The sequence below is a fragment of the Botryllus schlosseri genome, chromosome 16 (assembly GCF_051294905.1).
Source record: "Botryllus schlosseri isolate E-star chromosome 16, Bs_hap1, whole genome shotgun sequence".
NCBI classification, from domain to species: domain Eukaryota; kingdom Metazoa; phylum Chordata; class Ascidiacea; order Stolidobranchia; family Styelidae; genus Botryllus; species Botryllus schlosseri.
In genome coordinates this window covers 903,763-916,401 of record NC_137251.1, presented here as the reverse complement: position 1 = coordinate 916,401, position 12,639 = coordinate 903,763, and the positions used below count along the sequence as shown (strand labels likewise).

The 12,639-nt window shown below is 40.2% G+C and overlaps 1 protein-coding gene across 1 annotated transcript; it reads left to right on the top strand.

Moving 5' to 3' along the window:
- The first annotated feature begins 7,172 nt into the window (after positions 1 to 7,172).
- Positions 7,173 to 10,534, top strand: LOC145458259 (uncharacterized). Its single transcript, XM_080336584.1, has 4 exons — positions 7,173 to 7,881; positions 8,217 to 8,330; positions 9,335 to 9,576; positions 10,239 to 10,534. Exons 1-4 carry the CDS (start codon positions 7,722 to 7,724, stop codon positions 10,431 to 10,433), a joined length of 711 nt encoding a protein of 236 aa, XP_080192710.1. The 5' UTR covers positions 7,173 to 7,721; the 3' UTR covers positions 10,434 to 10,534.
- The last annotated feature ends 2,105 nt before the right edge of the window (positions 10,535 to 12,639 follow it).

Genomic DNA, 12,639 nt, shown 5'->3' with positions numbered 1-12,639 from the left:
GAGTTAGCGGTAGAGCTGGTGGAGGATGATGACTTCGAAAATGCAAGGAGCATAATTGTACATCGTTAGTCATGTCCATGTCCCATTTGTCCCGCCGATAAGATTATTTATCAGCCTAACGCCAGTTCGCACTACACCACTGAGCTATACAAATACTGCAAATCCGGTGGTTTCCAGCCTTTTATGATCGCGACTTCTTTTTAAACTTGAAAATGTTTCGAGGCCAAGCTCAAAATTTGATAAGCTGGTTGGTTACTAATTAAAGGGCGGAACATTTGCCCAGACTTAGTCACGGCCTATTTTGGAAGCTGATTACGTTTAGCATCTTCGCGAACCCCAGAATAATGGCAAACTACCCCCAGGTTTAGTACCACTATCTTTGAATAAAGCAATAAACCGACTCACTGAATATACTGTAATTAATACTGTAACTTGTAATTTCGATTACAATTAGACTTATTTCTGTAAATGAATGTTGTTTTGTAAGACACCGCTAACGCGGATGAGGTGGCGGGGAGGAGCCTAGGTAAACCTCCAACACTTAGGTATCGGAATTCGGAAGTCGACCTTGGTCGGACTCGAACCCGCACCCATTGGTGTTGCAGCCGCGGATTATACCACTGCGCTATCTCGCCACTCAGACATGGGGTGATTAGCCTACTTCATGAATGTAATCGATTGCGATTACGATTACTTCTGAATCACACGATTACGATTACGATTACAGCAAAATCGGGAAGTAGTCGATTACGATTACATTGGAAAAGTAATCACGATTACTCACGATTACATTTATTTTGTATCGTAGTAGTTATATTGGAAGACAATACATGAATTGCGCCGGAAAGGCCAAATGATATAACAACTGTCTTTAAAAAAAGATGGGACGTTTCCTTGTTACGTCATAATGTACCCATTGCCCATTTTATAGAGGACGGTTTATCGCACCGAGTGATTTGCATTCTTGCCAGGTCCATAACTGCCGCACCCCTTAATTCCCCAATAGGGTGGGGAGCGTGGTTGGAGGGGACTCAAAAGCATTTTGTAAACCAACATAAAGTATAGAGCATTTTCGAGAGATTTCATTAACTTGGAATTTCTCTTTGAGCTTTGCGATTTAAATGCCTCTAGAAAGCTTGATTTTGAAATGCATACGTCTCCCCTTCAAGAATTAAAGCATGCATAATTCATAGTAATAGGCATTTAGGTGTCAGTCAATACCGCTCCTCGACACATCCAAAGACATATGCAGTTTCGGCCAACATGAGACCCCACGAAGTGTGCTATTAAAGAAAGACATTGGCCAAAATTTAGGGTATGTGTCCACTGTTAATAGCCGCGATGGCTGGGCGTGACTAACAGTCCATTCCTTCCAATCTGAGCCCACGATGCAATTGCCACCCGGGCACCCACAGAGCATTAGACATGACAAATTGTGTGTGCGTCTCACGCAAGTTTTTCTTTTAGTCTGCAGTTTGAGCCACTACAATCAATATCTTTTTGCTATATAACAGACCGGAGGTCACGAAATAACAACTTACAATAAAGTAATTATTGCAAGACACCGCTCTTAAGGTAAATCTGACCATCGGGCGCTGAGATAGGATTAAAAATGCAATATAATGCAATTACCAATATTATTGACGAAATTAAATCTTCAACTTCAGAATTGACTATGGGGGCCCAAGACCAAAGTTTGGCTGAGGGACGCTTTTGCTGTTTTGATCCTGATTCTAGCTATAACCATGGTTAACATGGTATATAAGCCGATGGCTATGGCGGCAGGTCCAAATGCTCAGTAAAGAATTATGAAATAGCGACCCGTTTTGAGTAGAATAATATGAGAATAACAGAAAGTGAACAAAAAATTCTGCCTTCAACTTAATGCAGATAATGTAATGCAAGCTGCCATTACGAGAAACGGCAAAACAACGGCCCGCAGTTATCATGATATATATCAGCAGCTGTTGATTTTAATGCTTCGTTGTGGAAATCGTAATGTTTTATTTGGCGAGTACAGAATTTTAAACCTTTGTCTGCTGTGCGTTCGTACCATATAGGCCTATTGCTCGCCAAGCAGCAACGGTGAAACTGCATTAACTATAGAATTGGAACTATTACATTATATAGTTTAACTAAGCATAATCAAACATCGATACAAAACTTGCTATTTTAACTTAGGCAGAGAGGTGATTATGATTAATTATCATGATGCGAGGTATGTGGCGTCTGGAATGTATTGATAAACCGATATACAGCACGGTGGGTTTTCTTACAATCACACTTATGTACATCGAATATATATTTACTATGTGTGGATACTTCCTACGCAAAGTCGAGCAAAGCCAATAGGCTACCTCTGACGTAATAATGAGCAGTGGCATTTGAAAATCAGACGTTTGTTCTCTCAATAACTGGTATAATATCTCTTCCTTGTTCACGAGTGTTCAGTTTATGTCACAGTCCTCGTACAAATAAAAAGTGATCGTTCTTTCACAAAGAAATCGATTAATTATGGGAAGTAGTCGATTACGATTACTTCGAGATTTTTTCGAAAGTAATCGATTGCGATTACGATTACTTGAAAATGCTGTAATCGTCGTAATCGATTACGATTACTAATCGCGATTACCCCATGTCTGGTCCTCACATCACCAATAACCAACAAATGTGACACTAGATCGCGCGCAGCGCGAAGAAAAATTTCATGTAGCATAAATCTGCCCCAAAATAATATTGTTTATGTTGATTTAGGAAAAAATTATGAGCTTACTTCAAGCCTTCAAAATTCCGGACATTTAGGCATATTTTAGGAATTCCTCCCGGACGCAATCTTAATAGTGAAATTCCGGACATGTCCGGGAAATTCCGGGCGTATGGCAACCCTACCCCAGACCCCTCCGATTATACGCAGTTTAACGCTACTTATCATCTACGTTGAGGGGCGTTTACTGAGTCAGTTTTTCTCGCCTAAACGCGCAACGCGCGAAAATTTTATATAATTCATGATTGAATCGGTCAATATGATCGTGAATTGCATAAATATTGCTATCAATTTCTTGTCCTGTCTGCTATCGTAATCAGATTTACTGGTAGAGCTGAGTGAGGTGTCTTGGAAACTGTAGGCCCGTTGGCATGACTCCGTAACATGATGTTATTCCGGGACCACCTGTCTGCTAGGCCTATATCAAAAATATAGAATCGCCCAAACGTAGGCTACTGAACTAAAAGACGCACACGATTTCAAATTGGCCCTGCGGGATGGTATTTGTCTCGTGAGGTTCAGATTGCCAAGACAGGAACATTCGGCGCCAGTCATTTAGGCGCGTATAGACAATTTAACCTATATGTATTTTGTATATATAACGAAGTTTTCGGTCAGCATAAGGGCAGTCCTTTTCGATCAAGGTTTTCTCGCTGCCCGAGTCGCATGTTACATGGCCTAAAACTTTATATGTCTCGGTGCATTGTGGCGTGGTAATGGCCAACGCCGATATGCCCATTTCTATAAATCTTGCGTATTTTGAGTACCCAAAAATCAAGATATTTGGCAATTAGAAATCGCGAAATTTTTTTGAAAAAGTTGCATAAATTTTCAAAAAATACTATATAATTTATGCTAATTCACGAAATAATTTTGGGCTCCTTCGAGCTCGCCCCACCCAATTGGGGGTTTTGGGGTGCGGCAGTTACGGTCCTGGTTCTGCGTATATATATATATAAAGAGAGAATCTTTATTCGTATACATTACATATCAACATAACACTAGAAAAATGTAACAGTGAAATGTGACATGCAAGGTAGACGGGAGGCTCGATATGACATAGTCTTCAGAGCCGAGCCACCCATTTCGCCAAGAATACTTTGTACAAGAAAACACAGTTTCTTTGATTTTGCATATCTTCTACAGCTGCAGTATCATCAGGATCTTGGCGAAAATAGCGCGTAGGCTATTCACACTCAAAAGTTGTTACACGAAGATAGAACCTACCTGATAGAAATCACGTTCTTGGGGTGTCGATCGAATAGTCACCGGATTTGCTGTTAGCTAGGCTACTGAGCAATTTCGCGGTTAGAGCCAAAATCATCATTATCAATCAGCGTTCTCTGCGTGCTCGCTGCATGGCTTAGTTCTTTTGGTTACTTTGCGGAAGACTCGGCTCTAATTGATTCATAGTGTAAATCAGTTATTCTCAGCCGCCGATCTGTGGCATAAGTTTCCTGCCGGTCCGCCAAATATATTAGAACTCAACTCTAACATGCAAGAAGTTGGACGATTCTCAGTCCGCTGGTCATATGCTTTATACCAGTGCTTTTCAACCTTTTTGAGCTCCATTCGCACTTAAAAAAAATCATTCGCACCAGCCAGCCGGAATTTATTGCACAAAAAAATGAAGAAACTTTATCAATTTTGTATTCGAAGTGCTTCTTGGAGGTACAGTGCTTCATTATTTTACATTCAGCGTATCGTATTATTGATTAATCAAGTACTAATATCACTGCAGTAGAAAAATCACATATATCGTATACTCCCTTTGTTCTCAAGGTGTTCGTTGCTTTTTCCGGGGGTATCGTGCAGTGTCCGGGGGGTATCGTGCAGTGATTTCCTTCGAAGCTTAAGGGCGAACCCAAGAACAATATCCACACGCAACAATATCACTTTTCCACTAAATCGACATGTACGTCATCGCGATGTGAATAATGTATTGGCATTTGGAACGCGCAAAAGAGTGAAACTGCACTTGAATCGTAGCATCAATGTTGCGACTAGCACCTTTGGTTCTTTTTCTGACTACAATTGAAAAGATGCTTCACTGTACTAAGGCATGTTAGCCGATTGGATGGTACGGTTGGCGTTAAAACAGGAATGCATTGCTATACAAACCAGTGTTGGGATGACTCGAGTCATGACTTGACTCGAGTCAGACTCGAGTCAACTTTTTCGAATGACTTGACTTGACTCGAGTCACTTTGCAAAAATGACTTGACTTGACTTGACTCGGCGCTTCAAAAATGTGGATTGACTCGTGACTCGGAGCAAAATTTACGAGTCAATTTCAAGTCATCAAGTAAACGGTGTCGACTAAATCAATGTATTTTGTGCATGTTCGGATTATTCACGATACGCCGTTGTAACTTGTGAGAGCAACCAGTCATTCACTGGTTGTACAGTTCACTGATCCTACATTGTCACATCACAAATACACTGACCGCAAACCAAATGATCACAGCTTGCGTTGTCGTAGTATAGTAGCAGATTAATTTAATAGCAACGTATCCCTGTTTATTAGACGGCTCTGTCCTTACATTGTATACGGTGCTCACCTTTACCGACCCTCTTGTATGATTTAAATCGAACAAATATATTTTGTGCATTTATATCCTCACGGATGTGTATAGATGGCTAGTGAATTGTACGATATCAATTTCTTTCATCTTCTCGGGGCTTCGTATTCGATCCTCATGACTGGAGAGGAGAATGTAGCATGTAGCTCAGAGTTGTCGAACTCAGCTGTCGTCGCGGGTCGAATTCAAATATTCAGATCACTCGCGGGCCGCATCAGTCAAATGATTCCAAAATATTACTAACTCTTAACTCAATATATGCACTTTTTCGCATTCTCGGAATTGGGTGTCAATGTCAGCGATTTTCTCCTGACGATGACTACAATCACAACTCCGCTGTCGGGTGGTTATAATGTGGCCTATGAACATTGAACATCCTCGAAATTTGCTATCTTGAAGGAATATTTATTAGTAGTATTTCTATTACTACAAATTCGAGAAATGTGTTGGAAAAAATCACGCCAATTTCAACGTATACTCAGAAGTTCTTCGCGGGCCGAATGAAATCATTTAGCGGGCGCGGGTCGTATGTTTGACACCCCTGATGTAGCTATACAGTTACTGACATATCTTATTAGCAGTTCTACGTGAGTGAAACAACGCATTTTTGCATGTATATTTAACTTTATATTCGTTATTTGATTCAAGATAAATGACCAATTGATCTCTTTAACAGAGCTAGTAAAATATATTGAATTTGAATGATCACTCATACTCCGAAAATTCAATTTGACTTGAATTGTGACTTGACTTGTGACTTGACTTGACTTGACTTGACTTGACTCGAGTCACCTCCAAAAAACGAGTGACTTGACTTGACTCGAGTCATCTTCGAAAATCGATTGACTTGACTTGACTCGAGTCAAAATGTGCAATGACTCGAGATGACTCGTGACTCGAAGGTAGTGACTTGATCCCAACACTGATACAAACCCACACAATCCGAGTAACTGATAACGTTTATTTATGGATAGGCTTAGGCTTCATTCACTTCTTAGGCACAAATCAACATAGCTTTCAGGAACAACGTGCGGTATACTTGTGTTTGTCAAAGCCAATAACACTTACACCTTCTTGAATAATAATTACTTAAACAAGATTCATGATTAACACACAGTTACACCGGCCAGGGTTGCCAACTGGGAGATAGCTCTTAGGGCAATCGTACAATATTGACACAATGACTGATGACGTAATCCTCTTGAGCGGAAAAATTATCTCAATGCAATAAAAACGCATCGGGAGCGTTCCTGACTTGTGATCTGGAAAATCACAGCTACCAACAAGTTTTTAGAATCGCGTCCAAGCGACAAAAGTTGCGGACTCACTGTGCTTAATATCCTATTAAGTATATTTGAATTATTCCACGTCAGAAAAAGTAATAAATATGAACAATTTTCATTCGCACCACGCATATCATTCACCCTGATTTTTTTCATTCGCACGAGTGCGAACCGTCACACAGGTTGAAATTTGAAAAGCACTGCCTTATACCATGAAAACGTATTCTAGCTATACTTTGCGATTCACGATTTTACCCAGTATAGTGGATGTAAGAAATATCAGGGTTTATGCATCCGATATGGTTTGGGGTGATATAAAACCTCACTCTAGAAAATATTTGGAGTTCAGAACATCACATTCACATTGTACGCTGACGTATAAAATCCGCAACTTAAGACTGATCATCATTTGCACGATTCACTGTGCAAAACAATACAGTTGTAAATTTACTGTCCTGTCCACTCACACAGTCATATTATAAACATCACATTAGTTACTCAGACGAAACAACAATACCACGACATGGATTTACTCGGCTAAAATATTCAACACCAAACAGGTGGTTGACAGGGTTGATTTTTCAAGATTTGGAAATCTTTGCTGAGGCGATGATCTTCTACGGCTTGTAAGAGACTACGGCTTGCGGTTACAGAGCAGCCTATATGAAATATCACATAGAAAGCTTCTGTTCACGGTTTGAGGGTTACTTTATAGATAAATGATTCGACCGTATTCTAAAAGGAAATGACTTCGAACGAGGGCACTAAAATGGACGTTGATGTTTACCCGTTACTCAATCACACGTCGTGGCTATAAAAGGGTTCCAAGTTCAATAATTCTGAAATAACCTGCAATGCCGGGGGGTATACCTTAAAACCGAGAGGTCACATAAACAAGTAGACCTACTGGCCTAGCTGCTTGTAAAATAGTAATAGCGTTGCCGCAATCAGCAGGGTTGATACATGAACATTAGACATAACATATTCCGAAAGGCGACAAGAGTGTATCGTCAGAATTATTAATCAGTCATCATCGTATTATTGTTTCCAGCGTAATCATAAAATTCAATCAGCTAAATCAACCCGCGAGACATGATGATGTTGATGATGGTCGCATTGGGCTTTTTGATAGTGGGCACAACCGCGGTCTCTTCAGCGGACCTATGTGACATTCTGATTGACTCTTATGCCTATTTCTGTCCTGGTCATGGTGGAGCAGAGTGCTGTGTTCAAGCCACACAGCGGAAAACCGGTATGTTGTACGCAACGCATGCCGTGCGCAATAGTCAATATATTATCTTGACTGTATCTCAATTCTCAATGCATTTCTAACATACATGACAGGGCTACGCAACTGGCGGACCGTTTTAGTGTTGAATTCGGACTTTCTCAGTTAGTTTTGTAGCAAAACCATTATCGTTGATTTGCAAATTAGTATAGTATTTAGGCCTACTTACAGCTGCGAGTCACCGTTTTCAAGTATGAACTCTACGAAGAATAGATTCGCATCTGTTTGTGTATGTGACCCGCCCAATCGCATAAAATCGCCCGGCGTGTGGCTAAATGTGGTTAATTCGACGTGTTTAGAATTGGAAGCAGCCAACGACCTCGTAGAAGGTATGAAGAAAATAATCCTGGAGCTGGCCACAAAGTTACAAGAATTGAGATCCAATCCAAGCGAGTGCGAACCAACAACCAAAAGTATGTGACTGTCGATAACGGTTAATATTATTAATAATAATATGGGAGTTTAGAGTGATGCGTATCGTCTTTACTGGCAGTTCGCAACACTGCCGATGGACTTTTTAGTAGGCCTATAGACATAGCAATTTAGAAGTGTTTTCCTGCATCTCGAAAGATCTCTCTAATGATTCAGCTGATGTTTGCAATCAAATTTATCGCAAATATGGATAGCATCGAACTATACGCATAAACCACTTGAGAACCCGGAAAAAGTAGATGTAAAACTTCTTTACTGACCACCTCTGCCGAAGATGTAACTCCTTGCTGGACACCGGAATGTAAATTGCGATATCCCCAAAATGTTAGAATTAACAGTGAGCATTAGGCCTATGTATTCTACAATTGCATAATATATTCATATTGAAATAAACTCGAATACTTTTGACTGACACTCGTCAGGGGTAATCGTCAGCAACTGTAGTAGAGAATGGAAAAGATTATTGTATATCAACAGTTGTATCACCAAGTATGATATCACCGGCGTGAAAATACGAACATACGGCTTCAGCTCAATGTACAATTTTTAGGTTGTACGCGAACTCCTTTCGTTGGCACAAACAAAGTTTGGTGGCCGAAAAGATTCGGGTATATTTGAATAGTACATTCATATTGAAATAAAGCCGAATCTTTTCGGCTGACACTCGTCGGGGGTAATCGTCAGCAACTAGTAAAGAATTGGAAATAACATTGTATATCAACAATTGTATCACAAAATATGACGTCACCAGCATGAAATGAGATCTCAAACAGGAGAGCGTTCAATGTAAATATTCGGGTTCATTTCAATATGAATTTACTATTCAAATGTATATTGAAGTTCTGTACCTCCTCTAGAAGCTCTTCGGGTATATTTCAATATCAAGATATTATTCAATTGTCTATTGAAATTCTGTACATCCAAGAGCCTCTTCATATATGCAAATATATAATTTAGATTAGATCTCGTTCCAATTCCTCTTTAGCACGAACCTGCGCGGACAGTAGTTTTTCTTACGGCGCAAAATGTTTCACGATTTTGGATTTAAAGAGCTCGTATCACATGACATACAGTCAAGCGGTGACTTTGTGTGCTGACGACGGATCGCAGGTCGCAGAAGTACACGATAAAATCCAACAAATAGCGCTGCTGGACTATTTACGATCGCAGCTACCCCCGGGCACGACAATGGCCGCGTTCTGGGTAGGACCTGAGTACATCAGCTCGGTAAGTATAGTAGTAGTAACACAAGCCGGTCGATGGAGTTGATTAGTAAGCTTCACGAAATTCACAGATCAATTATAACAGCTTCTTGGAGGTACAGAACTTCAATATACAAATGAATAGTATATTCGCATATTGAAATGAACCCGAATGTTTTCGGCTGACACTCGTCAGGGGTAATCGTCAGCAACTAGTGGAGAATTCAAAAGAACATCGTATATCAACAATTGTATCACAAAATAAGACGTCACTATTGCATGAGATGTCGAATACGAGAGCGTTCAATGTACTATTTTTAGATGATACAGAAACTCTTTTTGTTGACACAACCTTGGCGGGTGTATTTTGATCCATTGTATTTGCGAAATCGTGAATCTATTTCCAGAGGTGGCCAGTAACGAGTATACCTCAGCTTTTTCGAAGTCTCCAAGAATATTTTGGCCACTTGCACTACATATACTCGAGTAGTTATGTTTTTTGACGACTACCACTTCTACGTTTCAGAAATTTCTTTCAGAAATTATGTTCACAACTGGGCGAAATCGCTGACTATTTCTGGGCGATATGTTTAAAATACTCTATGCATATTGTTATAATTACACTTGCGTGACAAACAAATCTACGTGATCGTCCTTGCTTCCAATATAATGCATTTTACTCTACAGAGATCGACCCTGCTGTATAGATCCGGGAAAGAAACTCACTCATCTCAATTCATGTGGTACAGCACTTTTTATCCGTCTGGGTCGAACAAACTGCTGTCACTCGACGTGAGGCTAGATGAGAGTGGAAATGAAGGATTATGGAACACCGGCCAGACTACGAAACTCAACGCGGTTTTATGCGAAAGAGATATTTAGAAGAGCAAAATGACCGATGACCATAGATAACTAGCTTACGAGAATCGGATAGATGTGAAACACGTGACTGTGCGGTTTGGCTAGACACTAATTACAATTTTTCTCAGTTTCATAAACAAGTACGCTAATCTTCACAACTTTGCAACTCGTAAAATTTACAAAAACTAGTATTGAACGTAGACTACTGTCAAACTGATTTAGAATATTATAATATGTTCAGGGCATTGTAACTGCCCAAAAATTGTTATGAAAAGTCGAATATCGTGATTGTTCGGAACAATCGTCGACAGGTGTCTGGTTGTCTAACCGTGCAGTCACGTGTTGTGTATCGGTCTTATCTTATCTATAGTCTGACCTCTGGCTCTGACACCGTCCTAAGTTGGCAATTGCAGCACATATTTTGTAGTTTTACGTTTGAAAAAAATATATGATATGACCTGGCGCTGGTGTGAATATACTACTTTCAGTGAATCATAATATTGATCAACTAATCAAAAATAGTTAGTCGTCGACCAACGCCGAAACGAGGCATACATTTCAACTTCATATGAATCATACGCCTATGAAAATCTGTTTTCGGCCGAACAACTTGCTGCCGAACTGATGTGCGATGCCTACTCGGCCGAACTGTTCGTACATTTTAATATTCGTGGAGTGGCGACTATGTTGAAGTCATTTTAACATGCGGCAAGACTTGTGTTCAAGACAGTGTCAACGCATAGTTTATGTGAAGGCGATGAGGTAGAGAGATGTTTTAATAAAAGCGGTCGAATCAGCGACTCATCCGTGTAACCATCGTTTCATCCTAGCCTCTAGATGACATCGGTAATCTTTTTAGCAATTAGCGTGGACAGAATCGTCGGTTTGACGTTCCAGTGATATTTAGAGGCCATAGGCGCCAATACCCAGTGCTCAGCCAATGTATTGGCCTGCATCAGAACCAAGGGGAAATACTTCGTAGTAGTCCACTGCTGGGTGGTTTCACACACTGCAATTAACGTACAGGTGCGTAGTCACAGATTTGGTGGCCAAGTACGTTACTTCTGTGAATGTTGCGATTGTTGCGTCTTTGTCTAGTGTCCAGGACAGCGTAAAATTTCCTACACACCAGTATGCTATTCTCGAGGTGAGTTCGATGCTGCGGATTCGCGGATGGTGCGTCTGTCAAATCTAAATAAACTCACGGCCGTGTTCTCTATATTGTAACGCAATGAAAACCAATTCCTAACCGACCCATTACACAAACTACAATTAACCCCTGTCAACAAACAAGCTTGTTTTGCAATCAAGGCGCTGTTCAGATGGCGTATAGTTAAAATTGCCGCTAGCACTGCCGCGCAGGGGAAAAGAGCAAAATGTTATAGGAAGTATTTATATGGTTCATGTTTCAAATACACTTTCTGCCTTGTTAAGATCTGACAGCTACACGTCTTCTCCATTGCAGCAATTACGACAGCAATGCTTTGTTGTGGGCTATAGCATGATCCTACCAAAAAGCTGAATTTTTTGTTTGCTGGCGGATGGGTCTCGGATCAGTCCTGAAATCACGATTCGGTCCTCAATTTTGCTAGATCCAAATAAAGCAGAATCGTTAAAGCCGACATACGTATAGCTGTGCTGTTAGCACGACCCGCTACAGGTATGATCGCACAGAGTGTTTCGACAATTGCGCGCAGAAGCATTTTCAATCATTCATTTATTAATTATTTTTATGGTGAGGTCGAAACACCACATGATTGCAATACAACGAAGACATGGAAGGAGAGGAAACGACTTTAGAAAGATTTTCAACAGAGACACCTATACCATACCATACCGATTTAGAATATGTAAATAATGAAACACGCTGAATGAAAAACACCAAGAGAAAGCTTAAAACGGACAAGTAATGAAAATACGATGTACCGACTAATCTAAATACTATTTTCTAATTGACAAACTGACCAAGTCAAAAATTAGTGAGTTCGTTTTCAAGAGCACGAAGTAGCCTACAAATAATCCGCTAATAAAATCTGCAACTCCGCATTTGCAATTACTAATGGGGTCGCAAATTTAGTATCGCAAATAATGAACTTGTTTACCAGAAACAAAATGACCCTATGAACATCTAGAATTATTTTATAAATGAATACTTTTTAAGGAACGCCACGATTTTGTATCATCAATTTCGCGGTAACATCGGTATATTGAAGCTCACGATTTGCGA